The 19,940-nt window shown below is 50.0% G+C and overlaps 8 protein-coding genes across 8 annotated transcripts; 5 read left to right on the plus strand and 3 right to left on the minus strand.

The window, feature by feature from the left end:
* Positions 1-2,092: 2,092 nt before the first annotated feature.
* ALTATR162_LOCUS8585 (uncharacterized protein) lies at positions 2,093-4,185 on the minus strand (the record flags this gene model as incomplete). The annotated part of the gene is made up of 2 exons (XM_043316218.1): positions 2,093-3,631; positions 3,685-4,185. 2 exons carry the CDS (start codon positions 4,183-4,185, stop codon positions 2,093-2,095), a joined length of 2,040 nt encoding a protein of 679 aa, XP_043172153.1.
* A 1,185-nt stretch (positions 4,186-5,370) lies between these two features.
* Positions 5,371-5,888, plus strand: ALTATR162_LOCUS8586 (uncharacterized protein; the record flags this gene model as incomplete). The annotated part of the gene is made up of 3 exons (XM_043316219.1): positions 5,371-5,433; positions 5,492-5,783; positions 5,836-5,888. 3 exons carry the CDS (start codon positions 5,371-5,373, stop codon positions 5,886-5,888), a joined length of 408 nt encoding a protein of 135 aa, XP_043172154.1.
* Positions 5,889-6,356: 468 nt separating this feature from the next.
* On the plus strand, positions 6,357-6,653 carry ALTATR162_LOCUS8587 (uncharacterized protein; the record flags this gene model as incomplete). Its single annotated transcript, XM_043316220.1, has 1 exon — positions 6,357-6,653. One exon carries the CDS (start codon positions 6,357-6,359, stop codon positions 6,651-6,653), a length of 297 nt encoding a protein of 98 aa, XP_043172155.1.
* An 83-nt stretch (positions 6,654-6,736) lies between these two features.
* Positions 6,737-7,177, plus strand: ALTATR162_LOCUS8588 (uncharacterized protein; the record flags this gene model as incomplete). The annotated part of the gene is made up of 1 exon (XM_043316221.1): positions 6,737-7,177. The coding sequence occupies one exon, from the start codon at positions 6,737-6,739 to the stop codon at positions 7,175-7,177; it is 441 nt and encodes a 146-aa protein (XP_043172156.1).
* Positions 7,178-7,570: 393 nt separating this feature from the next.
* Positions 7,571-8,843, minus strand: ALTATR162_LOCUS8589 (uncharacterized protein; the record flags this gene model as incomplete). Its single annotated transcript, XM_043316222.1, has 5 exons — positions 7,571-7,816; positions 7,882-8,421; positions 8,479-8,555; positions 8,606-8,668; positions 8,723-8,843. 5 exons carry the CDS (start codon positions 8,841-8,843, stop codon positions 7,571-7,573), a joined length of 1,047 nt encoding a protein of 348 aa, XP_043172157.1.
* Positions 8,844-9,961: 1,118 nt separating this feature from the next.
* ALTATR162_LOCUS8590 (uncharacterized protein) lies at positions 9,962-12,024 on the plus strand (the record flags this gene model as incomplete). Its single annotated transcript, XM_043316223.1, has 3 exons — positions 9,962-10,445; positions 10,498-10,877; positions 10,927-12,024. 3 exons carry the CDS (start codon positions 9,962-9,964, stop codon positions 12,022-12,024), a joined length of 1,962 nt encoding a protein of 653 aa, XP_043172158.1.
* Positions 12,025-13,644: 1,620 nt separating this feature from the next.
* ALTATR162_LOCUS8591 (uncharacterized protein) lies at positions 13,645-14,975 on the minus strand (the record flags this gene model as incomplete). The annotated part of the gene is made up of 3 exons (XM_043316224.1): positions 13,645-14,592; positions 14,662-14,892; positions 14,958-14,975. The coding sequence occupies 3 exons, from the start codon at positions 14,973-14,975 to the stop codon at positions 13,645-13,647; spliced, it is 1,197 nt and encodes a 398-aa protein (XP_043172159.1).
* Positions 14,976-18,614: 3,639 nt separating this feature from the next.
* Positions 18,615-19,481, plus strand: ALTATR162_LOCUS8592 (uncharacterized protein; the record flags this gene model as incomplete). The annotated part of the gene is made up of 2 exons (XM_043316225.1): positions 18,615-18,845; positions 18,897-19,481. 2 exons carry the CDS (start codon positions 18,615-18,617, stop codon positions 19,479-19,481), a joined length of 816 nt encoding a protein of 271 aa, XP_043172160.1.
* Positions 19,482-19,940: the final 459 nt, after the last annotated feature.

Raw genomic sequence — 19,940 nt, forward strand, 5'->3', positions numbered from 1 at the left:
TTTTGGCGTTCGGGGCATGGAATGTGGGTCTGGTTGGCGCGTTGTAGAAGATGGCAGGTGCAGGTGCGTCATCGTCGCGCTTCCAACACACGCGCTCAGCTTCGCCTTCTAGATCATCACGGACTTTGTACGCCAACGCAAACAACAGCAATCCTGGTGAATACGATCCAGACTATATATCAAATCGCTACCCGCCAATAGTGGCATCCCGCAGCCAGCTCCAGGGCTTCGTACCTGACGATCATAATCAACCCACCCTAGTCATACCTGTCAAGTCAAGTGGGTGATCGCGGCACCAGCGACAGCTTGGCGGCAACACATTGATGACACTGACCAGGCACACGCAGTTCCCCGACCCAGCAAGTTCACGGCTGTAAGACGAGTTGGGACGTAGGCTTGCGAGTACTGCGACCCTTTTGGTCCCAGAGTGCCGCATCTCATCATTAGCCCCGCCGGAGTGACGTTTCACAACAACAACCCACCCATGTCGCGCCATCGTAGCGGACCGCACCCGAAAGCAACCGTCGCACATATTACCTTCGCACATCTTTAGGTTCCGGATATTTTGGCACTTTCTCAATTTCTTATACCCTATCCCTTTTCTTTGTTTCCGAATGGCCCATTGAAGAGCATTCGTGGCGTAGTCACTCGCCATGGAGCCACGCCAACTAAGTTCTACATCTCCTCGCAGATGTTTGTTGTCCGCGACAAAGAGATTAAATCCAGTCTTTGTGCTTGACGCACCGCCGCCCTGTCTACATATTTCAAGGTACGAGCTCCCGTGATCACCCAGTTCATTGTGCACGACATGCGCAAGGTCTTCACCATACCCGATGGCTCACAAGAATTCAAGATCTAGTCATAAAGGCACCTCACTGCTGTCATAAGGATATCTGAAACATTGAGCGAGTATTCTTTCGAACTACACACATACGCATATTACGCTATACGCACGGCGTGGAAACCCAACCAGTAATTCTTAATCGTCGCCCCATTCATTCCAACAACAAAGCCAGCAATGTGCACGGCCATCGCACTCATAGCCCTCTTGCTCACCATCACCACTACCACCACCATCTCAGCCTCACCAACACATTCACATCACCTTTCCCGCCGCGGCCTCCCTGGTGCTTACTATACTTGTACCAAATCCAACTTCGCCGGTGAATGCAGCTGGACGCAACCCAACACGGAATGTCACATTCAGGGTAGCCCAGGTGGTATCGCATCCATCGGTCCGGACCAGGGTTCTGTGTGCTGGCTCTACAAAGGGTCTACATGTTCGGGGGATGTAGTGAAGACGGTGACCTTCCCTGGTATTGCAACCGCTATGCCAGAGATTGGAAGCTTCAAGTGCTCCACGCAGACCAGTGATGATAGCCAGAGTGGAAAAGTCGCGGGTCAAGCTGGGATGCTTACTAATTCGGAGGTTCAGGCTGCTGGGTTGGTATTCGAGGACTTTGGGCTGAAAAAGGTGGAGATGGACGGGAGGGAGGAAGGCATGATTGGGTTGAAGAAAGGGGTTTACTATTGAGTGGAAGAGGAGAAAGTTGCTCATGATGGGATGGATGTACGATTATCATTTCTTCGATTCGTGTTCTTTATTTGGAAAAGGGATGGCGTTGGACCGTCTTGAGGCTACCGTCGGTAGCTTTGTGGGTTATAGACCATATTGGATGCTCTCTAATACGAAGAACTTTTTTCAGTGAAGTCGGGAATTGGTTGTCGAATAAGTGAAGTGTTGTCAGTGCCATCAGTAAGGACGCTGTAGACTAAATGTTTCCTCAAATGCGACAACAGTCATCAGTGATTCGTCCGTGAAGCAGCTACAGAAGACGTGACAATCAGTCCATTGCTCACAACATTCTTCCATATCACCAGATGCTCAAAACCGATGATACAGTTAGCTTTTGTGTATTGTATGTGCTGCGAAATGTCGCTAGCTTAAACTATAAACATTCGCTAAAATTATTCAATCCAATAGCGGTATCCTGAAGCGCAGCGAAATGTCGCTTGCACTGTGTAAAACATCCGGAACGCCCAAAAGTTCACGTATACTTCCGGGCGCGCCATCACAAGTCGTGGCAATGGCCTACAACTCGTCGTCTGACCCGCAAACAGCCCTCCAAGGCCCGTAGGTGATTGAGGCGGCTAGGGCGAGAGGCGCAGGTGTAAGCGCAGGTACAGAGTCGATATCCATGGTATCGATATCTGTACTTGGAGCGGGAAGCGAAGGAGCGGGTCTAACAAATACGGAACGGACGGTTCTGTCATCGGCATTTGCAATAGGAGCGACATGGCGCATTTGTGTTTTCGTTAGTCTTGGTACCGAATAGACTGACGTTGCGGTACGTACCCTAGGCACTGCAGCCCTGCGATTAATCTTCTTCCTGGCAGGCGTTGACTCGTCGTCGTCGTCCTTAGCCCGCTTGCGCTTCTGCTTCTTTCCTCTAGACGAGCTAGCAGTGGGCTTGCGGCCTCGATCGCTTTGAGATCGGGAGCCACTGTCAGTACGACGGGTTCCTGTCATAATGGCGTCTGTTGCAAGACCCTGCTTTTCAAGTGCCTTTCGCGCGGCAACGTCAATGTCGACCTCAAGAGGTTCATCATCGTTTACGATGAAGGATTTTTCTTCAGCTTTCGGTGGCGAAAACACTTTCTTGGTCTTCTTGTCTTTCTTCATGACGAGCGCTACACCCGCGTCGCCGGGCTTGCGGACACCCTTCCTACCCACCGGCTTGCGAACCGCATGTTGCTCTATCGGGGAACTGGATCCACTTAATGTCGACCTTTGCTCTGACTTGTTGGCTCCATCCGCACTGACATCTTCTTTAAAGGTCATAAGTGCGGACGCGACGTCGAAGCCAGCCTCCAGCGGTGACTCTTCTTTAATGGAGACTGGGGGAGCATCTCTGTGTTCTTCTACAGGAGCTGTTTCATCACTACTGCCGGTCTTCAATTTAGTCGCGCTGGTGCTGTGTTGGACTTCCGGGGTAGTATCAACCTTTTCAGCCTTCTTCTGTGCAAGGTAATCATCAAGCTTGATGGACTTCTTAGAAGTAGCCTTCACAGATGCATCCGACATCACGACTTCTGTTAATTCAGAATCATTGAGTCTCTCCGACTTAGCCTCGGAAAGCTCCATGGAAGGCGTGTCGACCGGCTTCGTATTTTCGCTCGACTTCTTTTCGACAGCAGCCTTCTCAACCGAGTTGGTGGACTGTCGCTTCCTGGGCCCATCGGTGGTCTCCTCAAACGCCTGTCCGGAGCTCCTCTTGGCGACAGGTGCCCTGGGACGGGTAGCTGGCTCGTCTGTAGAAGGCTCGTCGTCTCCATGGTGATGCTTTTTGACCTGACTGTTGGATCCAGAAACCTTAGTGGTCTTCGTAGTAGTGGCTGTCCTGCGCGCTGCTAGTGTGTCAGGGGCGGACTTGTACTTGATGACAGGCGTCGAAGTATGCTTCGAAGGAGGCTCGAAAAAGTTACTCTTTCCGTGTGGAGCCGTCTTCTTTAGCTTGTTGGTAGTGTCTTCTAGTGGACGAGCGTCGTCCTTGGTTGCAGTAGAACGACAAGCGCTGGGGCCTTTCGCGACCTTGGTCACAGGCTCGTTATCTGAGCTAGTGAGCTTGACCTTTCGGGCAAAGTCAATTACGGTATTTAGAGATTTCTCGATACTTTACTTACCGTCAGCGTCTTGGAACAAACAAGTATTGCATTGTTCAACATCTTTTCGCGCAGCTCCCCAAGCGTCATGTTGGGATCTTCAGTGTGTAGCAACAAGACTGCATCCATCATGGAAAGATTTTGGCGCAGCAGTTGCTTTGGGCTGACTGTGTGGGCCTTGAATGCCTTGACGGCTTTGATTGCTTGCCGATGTTCTTCTTGCGCGGAAGCGAGACGTTTACTGGCCACTGACAGGCGGTCCTCAAGCATCGCGGTCATTTCGGATTTCTCGGGGAAGTCAGGGGCCGTCACGATGTGTTCCTTGAGTGCGTTCAAAGCCGAAAGATTGGTGCTACACTCGGAAATGTCATCCTTCTTTGCCTCACGGATGTTTCTCCAGTGGGCAAGTGCCTTCGACCAGTCGCGAGTCGGCTCAGAGGCGAAGGAATTTGGGAGCGCGGTAGGTTGAACTAGGCCCACGGGATTCTTGCCTGTGGGTCCCATATCCGCGCGAGGTTTCATACTTGCTATAGAAGTTGAGGTTGTCTGTAAAAGACGAGAAGTGGGATTCGCAAAGATGGTTGGAAGTGTTGTAGAGAGACGTCGTTGACTTTTTCCAGAATGCAGAAAGCAGATTGAGTGCGCTGGCGTGTAGAAGGAAAGCGATGGGAGGTCAGGTGAGCTTAAGCGGTGTGGTGGGGTAGGCATGTGCCAAGAAATGAAAGTTGACCTCACGTGCATCGTCTGCGCTCGAGGGAACTACGCATTGGGCACCTAACGACGTGAGGGGGAAGGCAAAAAGTGAAAGGAAAAAGTCGAGTGCACTCTTATGAGTATGAGCGCATTTACGCAGGTAACATAAGGTAGTGCTTGACGCATGATACTGAGAAGTGCTGTAGTATATAAGGGAAGTTGACTGAAACATGGGAGAGTATGTTTAGCAGGAGCATAGCAGTCCAGAGTTCGAGAGAAGGTACTTAAAGTACCCACTCAACACCGAACAAACCGTCTTGATACGATGAACAATCGACTGCATTGGAGATACAGGAGAAGTTGATGGGACGCTGGCACAAACAGATAAGTCATGACTTCGAGAGTACAGAACAACAAGTTCATTCGGGTTAGTTACATCGTGGTAAAGGTTATTCGTATGCGTTGGCAGAGTGAAGGGGAGTTTGTTATGAGTTGCAGGCAGGTGGTCAGTACGGGCAGGAACATTCTCTCCAGATCTGTTTAGCTGGGATAACTGCTTGAGAAGCACGTGCTGTGTCTTGGTTCCATTTGATTTGATCCTGTGATACTTGCACAAGAGTCTGTACAAGCTAATCAGTGAATGGCAGATGAGTTAGTAGTACGCAGCAGCGCCTGGTAAATTCTCAGCTGGCAAACTAGGGCATATGTAACATGTTGCGTAAGAAAGCCCGAAGCTACCTAGGCAAAAAGAGCCATATGTGAAGTAGATTAGATACGCAATGTGATGGAATTGGCAATGGTGGGTGGGTCGATGGGAGGTTGAGGTTGGAAAGCTACCTCCGCGACGTCCAATGACGTTCCTCAGGTCCCTGCATAACTTGGGGCCACATCGCCGCTTGGCATTGATCCCCACAAAGACCCTCCGCCACCTCTTACCGCCATTGCAACGTCGCCTTGCTCTATAGACACCTCTAAACACCCAGAAGCAAGATACCCTCGCAATCAGACTTCAGAATGAAGATTTCCATCCTCCTCGCATTGGCTACGGCCGCCGTCGCTGACATCATCAACAACGACGCAAGTAGTACCCCAAGGAAGCTATACAGCATGTATAACGTACTAACGTATCCTACAGCACCTCAAGACTGAGGTCCTTACTGAAGTCAAATGCACACGCAAAACCCAGGTCGGCGACACGGTCAACGTCCACTACCGCGGCACACTCGAGAGCGACGGCAGCGAATTTGACGCCTCATACAACCGCGGCCCGCCTTTGAAGTTCGCCGTCGGTACCGGTCAGGTCATCAAGGGCTGGGACCAGGGTCTGCTCGAAATGTGCCCCGGCGAGAAGAGGAAGCTCACAATCCAGCCTGAGTGGGCCTATGGCTCGCGGGGTGCTGGCCCCATCCCCGCCAACAGTGTCTTGAGTAAGTCGGAATAGTGAGATACATAGTCAACACATAGGCTAACATAAAGCAGTCTTCGAGTCTGAGCTAGTCAACATTGAGGGCGTCGACAAGGAGGAGTTGTAGAGGGTCTGGACTGACCCGTATAACGAAGACATGCGAGCATGACATACTACACGAATGGAGATACATCCCATGAGTCTGAAATGGCTACTTACACGTACATAGCATCAGGTAGGTATAAAAAATGCCACCAGAAGCTGCCAGCTCGCTCAGCCTTGCCGCCGTTGCACATTGGGCATGATGTGACTTTCGTCAGGACTTTCATTTTGTCATGTCATCAGCTTCCTAGGTCACCGTCCATTATTCTCATCACCTCAATGCATTTGTTCTATTGTCCGGCTCTGCATAATATCGACTCTAGGATTGGACGCTATTGTTCAGCGTTAACACCACGCATTTCCACTCTCACTTTCACCTCCGGATGCTACGCACTGACCGAAGCTTCTGCGGACGTTCCCATAGCTCCTGTTCCTACCAGCCCCTATTGTCCATGCTACAAGCACAACCAATCCCTCTATTTAGACGAACAAAATGCCTTCCTTCTCCAACATCCTTCAGTCTATCAAGAACCTGGACGCTCCGGCCACCACGACACCCAACCCCGTCATCAAGAAGATCAAGATCGCAAACAATGGCTCCCACACCAAGGACGTGAGCGACGCTGTGGAAGCAGCCAGCAAGCGCACTGCATTAGTCATTCAACAGCAGGCTGTTGGAGCAGCGCCGAAAGCGAATCTCAAGAAACGCAAGGCCGATGACACAGGCCCATTCACCGCAAAGCCTAAAACGAAGAAGCCAAAGACGAAGACGCCGGTGGTGGAAGAATAGAATGCACCTGGCCCATTCACGAAGAAGAGCGACTTCTATTCACCTAAGACGAGACAACTGTAGAGAACGTCTCGCTCGAGCGCATGAAGGAAGATGCGTTGATGACACTTGAGGGGCGGCGCGGTGTAGCTCAGCTGGCGCATGACGGGCTCCTGCCTTTTGTCAAAAAGAGCGAAGCTATTGAGACTGCTGTGGCTGTACTCGAACAGCAGATCGAAGACTATGATCCCAACATCAAAAAGTTGAGGTTATTTGTACGTGCTCTTGGGTCTGGCAAGATCAAGGGCACAGACTCGCAGACTTTGTCTGCTCTTGCTTCCTGGGGTCTTGACGTAAAGACGGGGTTTGAGGAAGTATCTTCATCGCAGCCCGTGGATACGAGCGACCCGGTTGGTGAAGAAAAGGCTCGGACTGAAGCTGTGATTGAAGACACTCGCTTTAGCGACGAGACTCTGGCGGCAATCTTCGGCTCGGACGAGGGGACTGAAGAGGATGTGAATCATGATGTAGCTTTCCTCTCTTGAACTTGATTGATGTTACATACTGACTGAATCAAGGTTTTTGAGATGGCGCCCATGCCAGCTCCCGTGCCGGTTTCCGGCCAACGACCCCTCACTTCCACAGTATCCTCCATCATAATCTCACATCCGGTGCCATCCTGCTTTGTCGACTATACGAGGGCCAATAAGCTTCATTCGATAGATACCTGTGAGGCAGTCGATGCGATGGAAAAGGCTGTTGTGGCAGAGAAGAAGCAGTCACCAAACAAGAAGGGCGGCAATGTTGTACAAGATCGAAGGTGTATCGCAATAAAGATGGAGAGCTGGAATTCAAGAAGTAGAGTAGGAGCCTTGGTTGTCAGACTGGAAAGGAGCTTTAGACATTCCCGGTTTTGAATGTAGCTCTGATCCCGCCATTCACGTCTCATCACCATCCCCTAGTACCATCGTGGTCTTCCGAATAACATTACTCCTTGTTGTACACTGCTCTTGGCTGTCCTTGTCGTCTTCCTCATCATTCTCAGCATCGTTACCACGTTCCTGTAACTCGATGTCGACCCCCGTCTTCAGAATTTCTCGTGTGCGCCATCTAAAATGTGGAAATTGGTCGGACACGCACGCGTTTCTATTTGGGACTGTTTCGAAATAAGGGATAAACCTGCTCTATTTGTTGAGAGTGGTTAGCCAGCGCCCACACTGTTCCTTTGTTGTACCAAGAGGTTCCTTACCAATATCCACTTGATCGTGGGACCACAAGCCGCTAACACACCCAGATTGGCCTCAACGTTTGATAACACGTTCCGTACGTTATGAGGGTCCTCAGCATAGACCTTGGGCAGCTTCATAACCTCGACAAATTTGTGTAGACGGTAGCAGCCAATAGCTGTGACGGTAAGAGGGAGCGAGAGAAACGTGATTACAAACACCTTATTCCTCAAAGGCATTTGTAGATCGTGGAGGACCCACGCAGGTATAAGCGCAACAAGGACATCTGTGGCAATCGTTACACCCACAGTCCCGAACACGTAAGCAGCGCGATCACCGCAGGTGCCAGGAACGAGAGGATACCATGATTTGTGGATTGGCCAGCACATGAACAGACTTCCGATGGCTGCACCAAGGATGAACATGACATTTGTAGCGATCAGGGTCCAGAGACTCGCTATGATGAGGCGATCCATGCAACGGAGCTTCAAGAGTGTGATCAAGAACGATATCTTGACTAGACCGAGGATCGGGTTGTAGATGATGCTGTTCGTATGTCGCCACTATAAGTATTGTTATTAGTACCAACCACGACGTTCACGAATCAAAGTCGGACATACATAGGCGACGTCCGTCCGATCAGGAGCTCTGACTGGAATGTCTTCCGCATGGTAGCCTGCGTACGATACCAGTATGACTAGTTTGGTTAGGTTAAAAAAAAAGTCGTAGAGGATGATTTGAACGTACATTTCCACGTAGTTGCCGTAAGTACTGCCAGTAAGGCCTCCGCTATCACCAAGAGTGTATCCTCTGACGCGTTTCGTAAGTAAAAAGCTTCGTGTGGTAGAGAGACGAAGTACTAACCAATAGCATATGTACGCTCCTTGAGCTTCCTCCATATTCTGACCGCTACAATAACGAATGATGATAGGAAAGGAAAAATTATCAAGAATATGTTGACCGGTTGGAGGCCAGTCCCTGCCATGCTGCGCAGGGAATGGACTCACAAATCTGCTTCGAATAGCTTGCAGTGGAACTTTTTTATCTTCAACAGAGCCTATGCACATATCACTGTATAATCGTCGACAGTCCTATATTATTAGACGGCGGGTCCGTGTTGGTAGCATTCCCACAACGCCGCAATCCGTCATGCCTTCATCTATCACATGTGTGACAATCTCCAAGATGTCGGGAAACGATATTGGCAAGCAGTCGATCTGATGTTCCCGTTTACCGTGCCACAGACCATCTGGGTATAAAGATGTATCTTCGCTTGGGTATGGGGGAAAGGAAATCTTAGATGTGGTCAGCTTTAAGTGCCACGCCCCACAATGTTAGGGATTCATGCCAAGGCCCCAACGCCAGGGCCTAGGGACGGGTGAGGCGGAAGCGGGCTTCCCTCCCGCCCCTCGAATATCGCGAACCTCTGCCTGCCACCAACGACGTTATCAAGTAGACCAGCAATCTTGCTATCTCGTCTCAGCTTTACATCCATTACACAAACTGGAGCATATTTACACGATACCCGGGACCAATTCTCTAAATGGAAGCAACAGCCGGGATGCGCCGTCGCAGCTGCGCCGCATTCCCACAGCTCCTTATATACCGCGCCAAGAGGACAATCCTTCTGAGTTGATGAAGTGTCCTTGAAACCCTGCAACAAGACGTAGAAGGCAGGTCGGCTGTTCCACATTCGGGCCACCACAGCTCAACGTTGGGTGTATGATTGGGTCTTGCAAATGCCACCAGGCTGGGCATGCGAGCGGCAAAACAGCAGATCCATAATACAGACTGGGTCTGTGGCTCCTTCTATCGCAGTCGACGAATCGTACATCACTCCGACCGCTGCCATTCTTCTGCAGTCCCTGCGTTTGTGCTCCCGTGTATAGCTTCAGGGCCTTCCTCTTGAGTAACATGATAATCGAAAGAGATGTCTTTGTCGGATTCTAGAGCACTAGCAGAAGAACTATGTACTGAACCCCACCGAGAACGAACCAGACATGCGGGTATCGACCGGCTAAAGATACAAGATAAAAGTTCAAAAGACTCAAAGCTGAACTCTCTCCAGCCTCATTGACCTCGACTTCAGGTCTCGAATTCGCAATGCCTGCTATGCAGCGGTTAGCGGCGTTGCTCTTAGTATCCTCGCCATTGGCTACCTTTGCCCAGACCTCCACTATCGAACCTGCAGTTGCTTCAGTTCCGATCACTTCAGCAGCAGGAGCACCTTTACAAGCGGCGGAGATACTTCAATTGACCGATGAAGTCGTTGAGCGCTTGGGTAACGAAGAGGCCACGTCTAATTATGCCAAATACTTTACGTTCGAGGCTGGCGATGATTCTGGTGGTGCGCAAACACGACGTACCGCATTTGGATCTTGCAAGACATTCCCTGGAGATGCTGCGTGGCCAAAAGATAACGTTTGGAAAATTTTCAATGTGCTTCTAGGCGGAGCACTGATTCCAACGAAGCCGATTGCAGCATCATGTTATGACTCGATTTGGGGAAAGAAGGACGCCACAACGTGCTCGGATGTTACCAACAACTTCACGAACCCGCTGTTACATCATGCAGATCCGACATCAAGTAAGTGGTCTCTATTACATACTGTAAAACCCAAGCTAACGTTTCTTTCTAGACATGTGGCCTATCTATCAAGGCAGGACCTGTATGCCTAGTAATGATACCACCGGCAAGACATGCACTTTGGGTGGATACCCAGAATACGCGGTCAAGGTCACAAACGTAGCGCAGATACAGCTCGCGTTGAACTTTGTGCGCGCCACTAACGTGCGTCTTGTGATCAAAAACACGGGCCACTGCTATCTTGGGAAGTCAACTGGCGCTGGAGCATTGAGTCTATGGATGCACAACATGGACCAGATTGACTTCCTTCCCCAATATGAGGGCCCTGGCTACTCGGGACCGGCGCTGAAGCTTTCCGCAGGTGTTACTGTAAGACAAGTGTACGAAGCTGCAGATAAGAATGGCGTCACTGTCTTGGGTGCAGTTTCTCCAGTGAGTTCGGCGCCATCATTATGCAGATGATGTGGCTAATTTACAACAGACCGTTGGATATGCTGGTGGCATGATAACTGGAGGAGGACAGAATCCTCTTGCTGGTATCTATGGAATGTCCGCTGATCATGTTGTCGCTTTCCAAGTTGTCACCGCGGCTGGTCGCTTCATCACTGTCTCAGAAAACTCGAATTCTGACCTCTTTTGGGCGCTACGAGGCGGCGGCGGTGGTACGTTTGCTGTCGTCACATCCGTCATCATTCGAGCACATCCCAAGCTCAACGTCGTCACTTCGAGCTGGACCCTCGATGCCTCCAATAACAGTGTCGATGCTTTTTGGGCTGGTACGAAGAAGTTCTACGACGTATTCCTTGACTGGGCAGATGCGGGCATATACAGCTTCTACTTCATGGGAGCAAAGCCTGCGCCGTATCTACAAATGGGATTCCTCTTCGCAGCAAACCACACCATGGAGTCATACAACGAGCTTGTGAAGCCGTTCTTTCTCTACCTCGACGAAAATAACATCACACTTACGAAGCCAGATTCGCCCATCGCCCATACCACGTTTTACCCTGCATATCAATCAACCTGGGGACGTATAAGCTTTGGCGTCGGTTCAGACGGCTCGTTACCAGCTAATCGCATCGTGCCTAGGCGTAACTTCCTGGAAAAGTACGACGAAACATTTGCGCTTATCAAAGAACACGTCTCATCGGGCAGACACTTCCTTGGATACCACAAGTCGCCCAAGAAGTATGCAAACACGAACAATGCCATTAACCCAGCCTGGCGTGAGTGCGGTCTGTTCCTAGTAACTTCTTCGAACAGGTCAGCTGATCACTCTACGCCTGCGGCCCTTGCCGCTGCCAATAAGGATCTCCAGGAGAATATTCTCCAGCCTTGGCGCGATGTAACACCTGTATCTGAGGGTGGCGGTACTTACCTGAACGAGGCCAGTGTTGAAGAGTCCGACTGGCGAGAGTCGTTTTATGGAGGTTATTACCCAAAGTTAAGCGCGATCAAGAAGAAGTGGGACCCTACTGATGTATTCTACGCGACTACTGCCGTTGGGAGTGAAAGATGGTTGGTCCAAGACGGAGAGCAAGGTGTTCAAACCCAGAACGGAAGGCTGTGTCGAGTTTGAGTTAATCTCACAGTAGTGAGATGAGAAATAGCATTGAACATAAGCACTTAAGATCTCGTCTCTTTGTGCATTCTCCTATCAGCACTTGCGATTAAATCCGGTGCGAATAACTATGCAGTTTCCGACAACGCACATGAAACTGTAAAAGCACGCCTGGTACTGGACGTGATGGGACAGCGCTTGAATGGGTGTGATTTTCTTTGTCGTTTGACACTAACATGCCTGTCCACGCTCGTACGGCATCATGGGTTTCTGATTGCGACGTTTAGATCTAAACAAACAACAATCAAGGTGAACGCGCACCCGAAGCCTCACCCCTCACCCACTCCCGTATATCCGTCATTCGGTCATATTGAACACCCGACATTTCTACGATGAAAGCTTTTTGGTCACTCTTTTGCCTCGATACTGAATACAAAAAAAGATAATCGTGACAATGGAGAATCGCAACATGCCACCATTGTCGGGTTCCAACACCCCTGAGCCACAAGTACCGAAAGCCTCACCTGATGAGGCCGCAATCAACCTCGCGACTTCAACCAGCCCCAAGTCTCTACCACCAAAGCCAAGACCTCAAACATCAACAACCCCGGCACCCAAGGATCGAACACGCGATGACCTAGAAGCCAATTCGCAGCTCAAACGACTTCAGCAGAATCTACTAGCCCTTACCAATCTGAACGACGATTTATCACTGCATTGGCACCCGCCATGGTGCCAGCAAGACGATTTCAACAAGACGTTTTGGATGCTTCGCAACCCGCCAAACGTAGTGACCGAGAGACTCCCAAATACTATACCGCAGAGTAAAGATCACTATACTCGGTGTATAAGGCAAGACGGTGATCGACCACCGCTCTACGTCAGAACCTGGGATCAGTGGGATCGGTATTGTGGTTGTATAGAGTGCTACTAGACTTCCTGCCAGATGATCTGATTAATCTCATGCGTATGGGACTACCACGTTCAGAGAACGGAGCGCTATGCGGTAAAATGATCGCGATTGATGTGTACGAGAGCACAACCGACAGAGCGCAGCTCCACCGACATACCCACTTTATCCGCAACCACAGGTCTCTAGGTTGTGGGCGTTACATTCTTGGCCCTTCAAAATACGCTACCCATCTACCGCCCAAGTTCCGTTCCGTCAACCATGATGCAGCATCTCCAGAAGACGTTGAAGTTGTTGTTGTGCATTCTGACGACAAAGGGGGGAGTAGCGATGATGCAGTGCATGCCGCTGATGGTGGTCCGCCAAAGTAGCAGGGTCCGGCAAGGCGATGGAGCTACGTACCATGGACTACCGAACAAGACGAGAGCTGCGAGCGGCCGAGCCTAGTGGTAAAGCTGAAAGTTAACTATAAGAGGAAGTATGGGACTATTGGGAGAGATTGAACTACCGTGGTGCGGTTGGGGACAGAGGGAAAGAAGGCAAAGAAGAAAAACATGGATAGGATGCCCAGGGAGCTGTAATGAGCAATGGAAGTATACCGATGTGAGCGAGCATCACATCGGAGCTTCCAAAGTTGATTTGGTCAAGCGATGTATATACTGTGACTTCTCAGATGTAGTCCAAGGTGGTCTTACCCCAGATATACTTTCTATGATCACTCCCGAACCTCACTCCACAGTGATTGGGTCATCCCTTGCTACCAAAAGCCCCCTGTCGTATAACCCTGTGACGATACCCACGCCTCTGCCTACATCCCGAGCGTACGTACTACTGCTGCAGAACTCCTCTCCACTATTCTTATACAAAGTGTTCAGTCCTCCGCTTTCGCTCCACTCAGCCACGAAGCTAGCCGCTGTACATTCACAAGCCTTCTTCTCCTCTTCCGATCCCCGCATATTGCACTTCGCCCTAGCTTTGCTTACTTTCATGAGGCTTGCAGCAAATGGATGCCCTGCCATTAGTAGCTTGCCGGAGGCATCAACAGAAAGGTTGTCGACACTGGAAGGAGCGCGAATGTATTTCCTGAAATACAAGTTGATCGTGTCGGGACTGAAAGTGTATAAGTTCACTCCCATTTTCGCGGATGAAGCAACAGCTACGGTCGACGAGTTGAGCATAGCAATACCATTGGCGAAAGGAACACGAACCAACGTCTTCGTATGTGACGGGTTATGGATGTCGGTGTAGACGACGCTACCTCCGGGAATCCCAGCAAATGTCTCGACCTGTGAGATTAATGGGGAAATGAGGGCCCCAATGTAGTGGTCGTTGGTAACTAGTAATTTTCCTTCCCCCAGAGAATGAATAGAATTGGGCGTATAGATCAACGGGTGTTTCAGTGTCTGCATGTATCTCGCTACTGCATCTTGGACAGAGACCTGGAATACTTCGATGATGTTTCCAGAATTCCGGGAGTGGTTTATGACGTATAGTGTTGAAGTTACGGCATCAAATTCGATACCCAAGGGTTGGAAATCCGCCGCATTATCGTAGTTAGTTAGAACGAGCGGCTTGAGAGCGTCTGAGTCCGGAATGTTGGGCGTTGAATAGTCGTAGATCCAGATATTTGGACTGTCCTCGCCGTCTCGTTTGTCTAAAGCTGTAGCAAATGTTCCCTGTAAATGTGAGTCTTCAAAACCAAGAGATAGTTTTGTTTTGAAAATAAATAATGGGAAGCTACACACCATCACTGTGTTCCATTGATCCCTTTCTGGGTTACAACTCAAAAACGCGATACCCATGCCTTCTTCGAAGAGCACATCCTCGCAGTTGCGAAGTTGATCGCGAAATTTGACCTCGTGGCTCTTGAATTTGTTGACATTCTCAAATTTCCCCGGCCTATTTGCCAATATCGTCGAGAATGCAAGGTAGCGGTCGTATACGTACGGCGCAAGAATGGCAAGCGCGATAAGCCACTACGTCACACGTCAGCCATCAGCTGTCGACCGCCCCAGGGCCATGAGTTTGGATGTTCACATACGATCGATCGACTCGCCATGTTTATGGGAGCGCGTGTTGGTAAGGAGAATATGGATGATGTAGTGAAAGTGGTGGCACAATCAGAAATGAAGTTCACTGTGCTGACAGCCCGCCTAAACCCCACCAAAAGAGGGGAGTCCTCGTCGTTGGCATGAGATTCGTCAGCGCATTTCTGTCTAGGGCCTTAGTAGTAAGCAATTCGGTGCTTTCCGCTGGTTTATCGGGCCGCTGACAACATGGTTGTCGTTGTTGTTGGAGGGCGCGACCACACGGATGCGGATGCGGAGCGAGGATGGTGTCCGTGCCGGCGAAACCCTTCTTTCCTGACGTGTGGCCGCCTCAAGGAACAGCTTCGATCCGTTCAACGTCAATATATTAAACATACAAAACTCCTGCGACGTACTGAGAGTTTCTAAGACGATGATCTCAAGTGCTTGAAAATGGTACATCGTGCGAGCTAATTTCATCAGGTAGCGCACATTTTCCTCTATACATCGGCTCGACGCCATCTCGCGTCGTCATCTTAGACAACCTGCAACAGCGGATTGCGTTCTTCACTGTGATACCTCACGCAGAAATTGACGTGTTTCCTCCTCAGCTCCGAAACCATCAGTCCGAGTGTATCATGAGCATCATCAGTCGGACCGTGTATACGATGTTCCTACTGATATCATAAGGCAACGGTCTAACTTACAGCACGTATGCTTCCTGAACACAAATACCACTGCATCTGTCTGGAATACATACAGGGAATTAGTAGCCTAGGCTAGGCACGTGTTCACTCTAGATAGCAAAGTCCAATGCTAATACCTTCCCAATCTTTTCTAGGCCAGCTCCGTTGACTTCGACCCTAGACAAGATGTTGATCTCGCTTACCCTTCTCATCCCTCCACCAAACTTCCAGGCCCACCCCCATCTTTCGTCAGTCAGTACTAATCGACTTCAAGACTTCCACGGTATGGTTAGAGGGCTTTTCGTAAGTCTCGATGATGAAGGGGCTGCAGTAGACAACGCCGCTATCAGCTAGCTTAACACGTCACGACGCTCCACTGCGCTTTACTTGCTCACAATGCGGTCAAGCAACGCCAGATTGACAGTGTCAATATCGAAACGCTTCAATTCTTACGGGAGTAGTGTTGTCGGGAGGTTAGGAAATTCCATGCTAGCATCCTCTGTGAAGGAATGGATGAGTAACCCAAGGTCCATGGCAAGAATATCGAGACATGACGCTAAGCCATGATTGCGACACCATATCGGAACACAAAATGGGTCATGTAGCCTTGATGATATTCTCCATTTTGGGCAGCAAAGCTTCCTGATCATCATCAAGTGATTGTTCCCAACGCTATTGCTACTCAAGCAGCTCAACAGAGAGCACGATTGGAGGCTCGCCTTCGTCAAGATCTTATTTATCTTCATCCTTGTCTTCCACGTCGCACGGGTTAGTGGTGGCACTATACTTCAGGTCAGTTTAGTAGAGGAACCGTAGTAGCACATCCACATGGCAAGACTAGCAATGCTAAATAGGTTCTTCGAGTTGAATCGTAATTCTTTTCATCCCTATAAGTCCAGATCCTATGCCTCCAACACCCTGTTCTGTCTATAGTCTGCAGATGCCGGAAGATTAGTATATGCCAAGTTCGTTATGAGCGAGGTAGTTCAGGCTCAATGAATTGAACATGGGGGGCGATCTTGGATCTCAGCCCATCGACGTGGGCTCCGGGATTATGTCAAGATCTCTGATCAGTGTGGTAGCCATGCATGTGGTAGGCCAGCAAGTTAATTCTAGATATGCATTGTCTTAAACATCTTCGTGTTGATAGATGGCGCATGCATGTGCGCGCACGCTTTGATGGTGTGGAGAGCCGGAACGTGAGCACTAACGCTGCAACCTGACGGTAACCGTTTGACCTTTGTGGAAGATAGAGCATCAGTAGTAGCTTCATGCGGACAGCTTCCCCGAATCAGGCTTGTGGAAAGGGGCGTAGAGTCGCTTGTAGGCGCATACAGATTGTTTTCGATAGCATATACGTGCGCCGCAGATGACCAACATCGCCATTAGTGTTGGTATGCTGACAAGATGGTATTGAGTAATTTTGGCAGAACCATAGGACGCGACAGCGGGAAGGTATTGAGAGACAAGACGGCGCACGTCCTCTGCTTGACATTTACACCTGCCTCTAAAGGTCGTAGGATAGAAAGCAGGTCTGGCTTGAAGTGTTGGCTGAAGCTGGTTTGGTCGAGCAGAATACAAATCACGCGCACTCCGGCGAAGAGATGTGCGATCCAATATGAGCGTCGATTCACGCTCTGTAGCTGACAAGGACACGAGAGACCTTAAGGAACGGAGCCGATAGGGGCGTGGCTCGCAGTGGCTTATTGGCTTGGCGATACTGTGTAGAGTGTTGGGCGATCGCTGCGATGGCGAGATTGTTGCAGGGACCTGCGGGCTACAAGTCTAACACCAACATCACGTCGCTCATCAAATATCGACATTGAACAGGACAAAGCGACGTTCTATACCATCTTCCAGACGTTTGGGAAGCAGTGCAGCTTCTAATGATCGTTACATAATTACCATCGCAGCGCTGCCCCTCACGACACCCTATAGCGGCTGCCTACCGGCACAGCAGCTGCACAGAATGAGCCTTATCGCCGCGCAAGGGGCAGTCTTTGGCGAAGGCGTTAGGGACCGCGCCGCCCAGGGAGAATGGCGTCCCGTTTTTCTGGCCAGAACGTCGCTCGATCTGGTTAACTTTTATTGCATTGGACAGACCAACGCATAACCGACCTATCAGAGCCGTTAGACTTGGAGACTGTGACTTGGTCGAAATCTTCTATTAACCGAATCGCTTATAAGTCGTCAGCCGAAGAAACGATTCTTGCTTGGACGGGGGCCCCGCCGTGGCTTTATTAGCAGACCAGGCATGAGCTGGTGGCTTGAAAGGATTCGCAGCTTCCATGGTAATCATCATAAGGGCTGGTCATCCCCATGCATTGACATGTTCGGGAGGTAGCTAAATAAATCGACGAAAGGCTGTTCGACCCGTCTTTTGGTTGCGATCGACACTGATAAGCAAGTCCCCAACTGGTTGTCACTCTTTGCCTTTTCCCAGTTACGACCGTTTCCCTACCCCTGGCGGCCCGCAAAAAGCCCTCGGACACTTGCTGAACCGCTGCAAGGTACCCGTACCTGACTGAGAGTTGGGACAAAGTGGTCATCGACAGCGACCGTAACCTGCCTGGCCATCACGAAGGTTCGGTCATGGGCCTCAGGATTCCGAGGAGATTCTGCGGTTAATAATAGTATCATCAACGGCTATAGCATCGTTTATTGGATATGCGTTCACAATGTTTCGAACGCGAGTCGGTAGCGATCCTGTCGCACCATAATCCCCTGCCAACGCGGAAGAGGCAACACGAAAACGGCTGCCGCGGTGTCCCCTTATATCTTCGAGTGTCACCACGCATCGGCTTTCAATTTCGCGCGTTGCTTCTGCTGCTCGTCGTATTTCTATCTTGCAGTTCCCAGGCTGCCCCCGTATCCGCAACGGAAGCACATGGTGACCGACCGGCCCTGCTCGTGGAAGACGACCTTGCTTGGACAGGATCGGCATTGTACCTGGACCTTAGCCCGCCACCATCCGCCTCGCTGTTGATGCCTCCTCTAAAACGCAACGACGATGTCATCCAAACACTCTCTGCTCCACTGTCGGAACGAGCCATCAATACCGACTCTAATACTGCCGATAGCTCCAAATTCGAAGTTCCTAAGGCATTCGATACTGGCTTCTCAAATAATTTCACCAACTCATGCGCAAATTTCCTCAATCGCCTACGCCAAAGTACAGACTTTAACAACTGCCACCCTTTCTCCTTATTGATACAAGTATGTCCAACGAAAGACTTGTAAACAGAAACTTTAGCTAACGAGCTGTAGACATCAAGCGGTTTTTTTGATGCCTCCAAGTCTACACTCCGTATTACACAAACCCTCGATGCGACCTGCGCAGTAAACGCAGCGCAATGCAAACCAATCCTGGACAATTTCGCGATAGAACTGCTATCAGAGACGGCATGCAAGTCCGACTATGAAACCGATAATCCCTTGGTACTGCAAGCTTACAACGGCCTCGTCGCATACCAGCCATCGTACCAGGCAAGCTGCTTGCATGATGACCAAGGAAACTATTGCTTCGCAAATGCCGTTAGCAACACGTCATCACCAGGAGATTCATACCCATATTACCTACCTATTGGCCAGGAACTTCCCGGCGGATCACGACCAACTTGCAACTCGTGCCTACAACAAGCAATGAGCGTATTTTCCTATTACGGCAACAACGCTACGCAACCTCTTTCGAAAACCTACACCTCAGCCGCCCAGCAGATTTCAATAGCATGCGGCTCGACATTCGTTAACGTCACGGCCGCCCCTCTTAAAGCTGCTGCACCAACCACGAGCGTCACAATCACACCTACGATAACCTTGATCTTAATGTTTGTACTCTATTTCTTCCAGTGATGGAGCGATACCCTATACCTACCATTCTTGTAAATACTTTATCTTAGTCGTTGTCGATATTTAGGATCGACTGTTCATTAGCGACGGCGCATGGGAGGATTCTTTCTTGGTCATGGTTGACTGTTGCAGAGCGGAAGGGGATACCCATGGATCTTCTGACCCAGAGCATTGGCTGTCATTGTGACAGTCCTTTTTCGAGACACAAGGCGACGTCCAGCTGTGTACAAAATTCGCCTGTAGTGAGGCGTCTTATCCAAACCAATAACAGACTAATGATCGAAAGATCAAAAGCCAGCTACATGAAAAGCAATCTCGAAATTTGTTTCACGAACACCAGTATCCAGGGCATGCTTAGTGATTGGTCATCTGTCTGTCTGTACAATATGAAGGGTCATGACACAACCCACAGACCCGGGAAACTTCGACGCCAATGCCACACAATCTATCCGTCACGATCGC

The sequence above is a fragment of the Alternaria atra genome, assembly GCF_907166805.1.
Source record: "Alternaria atra isolate CS162 genome assembly, contig: 29, whole genome shotgun sequence".
Lineage (NCBI taxonomy): Eukaryota > Fungi > Ascomycota > Dothideomycetes > Pleosporales > Pleosporaceae > Alternaria > Alternaria atra.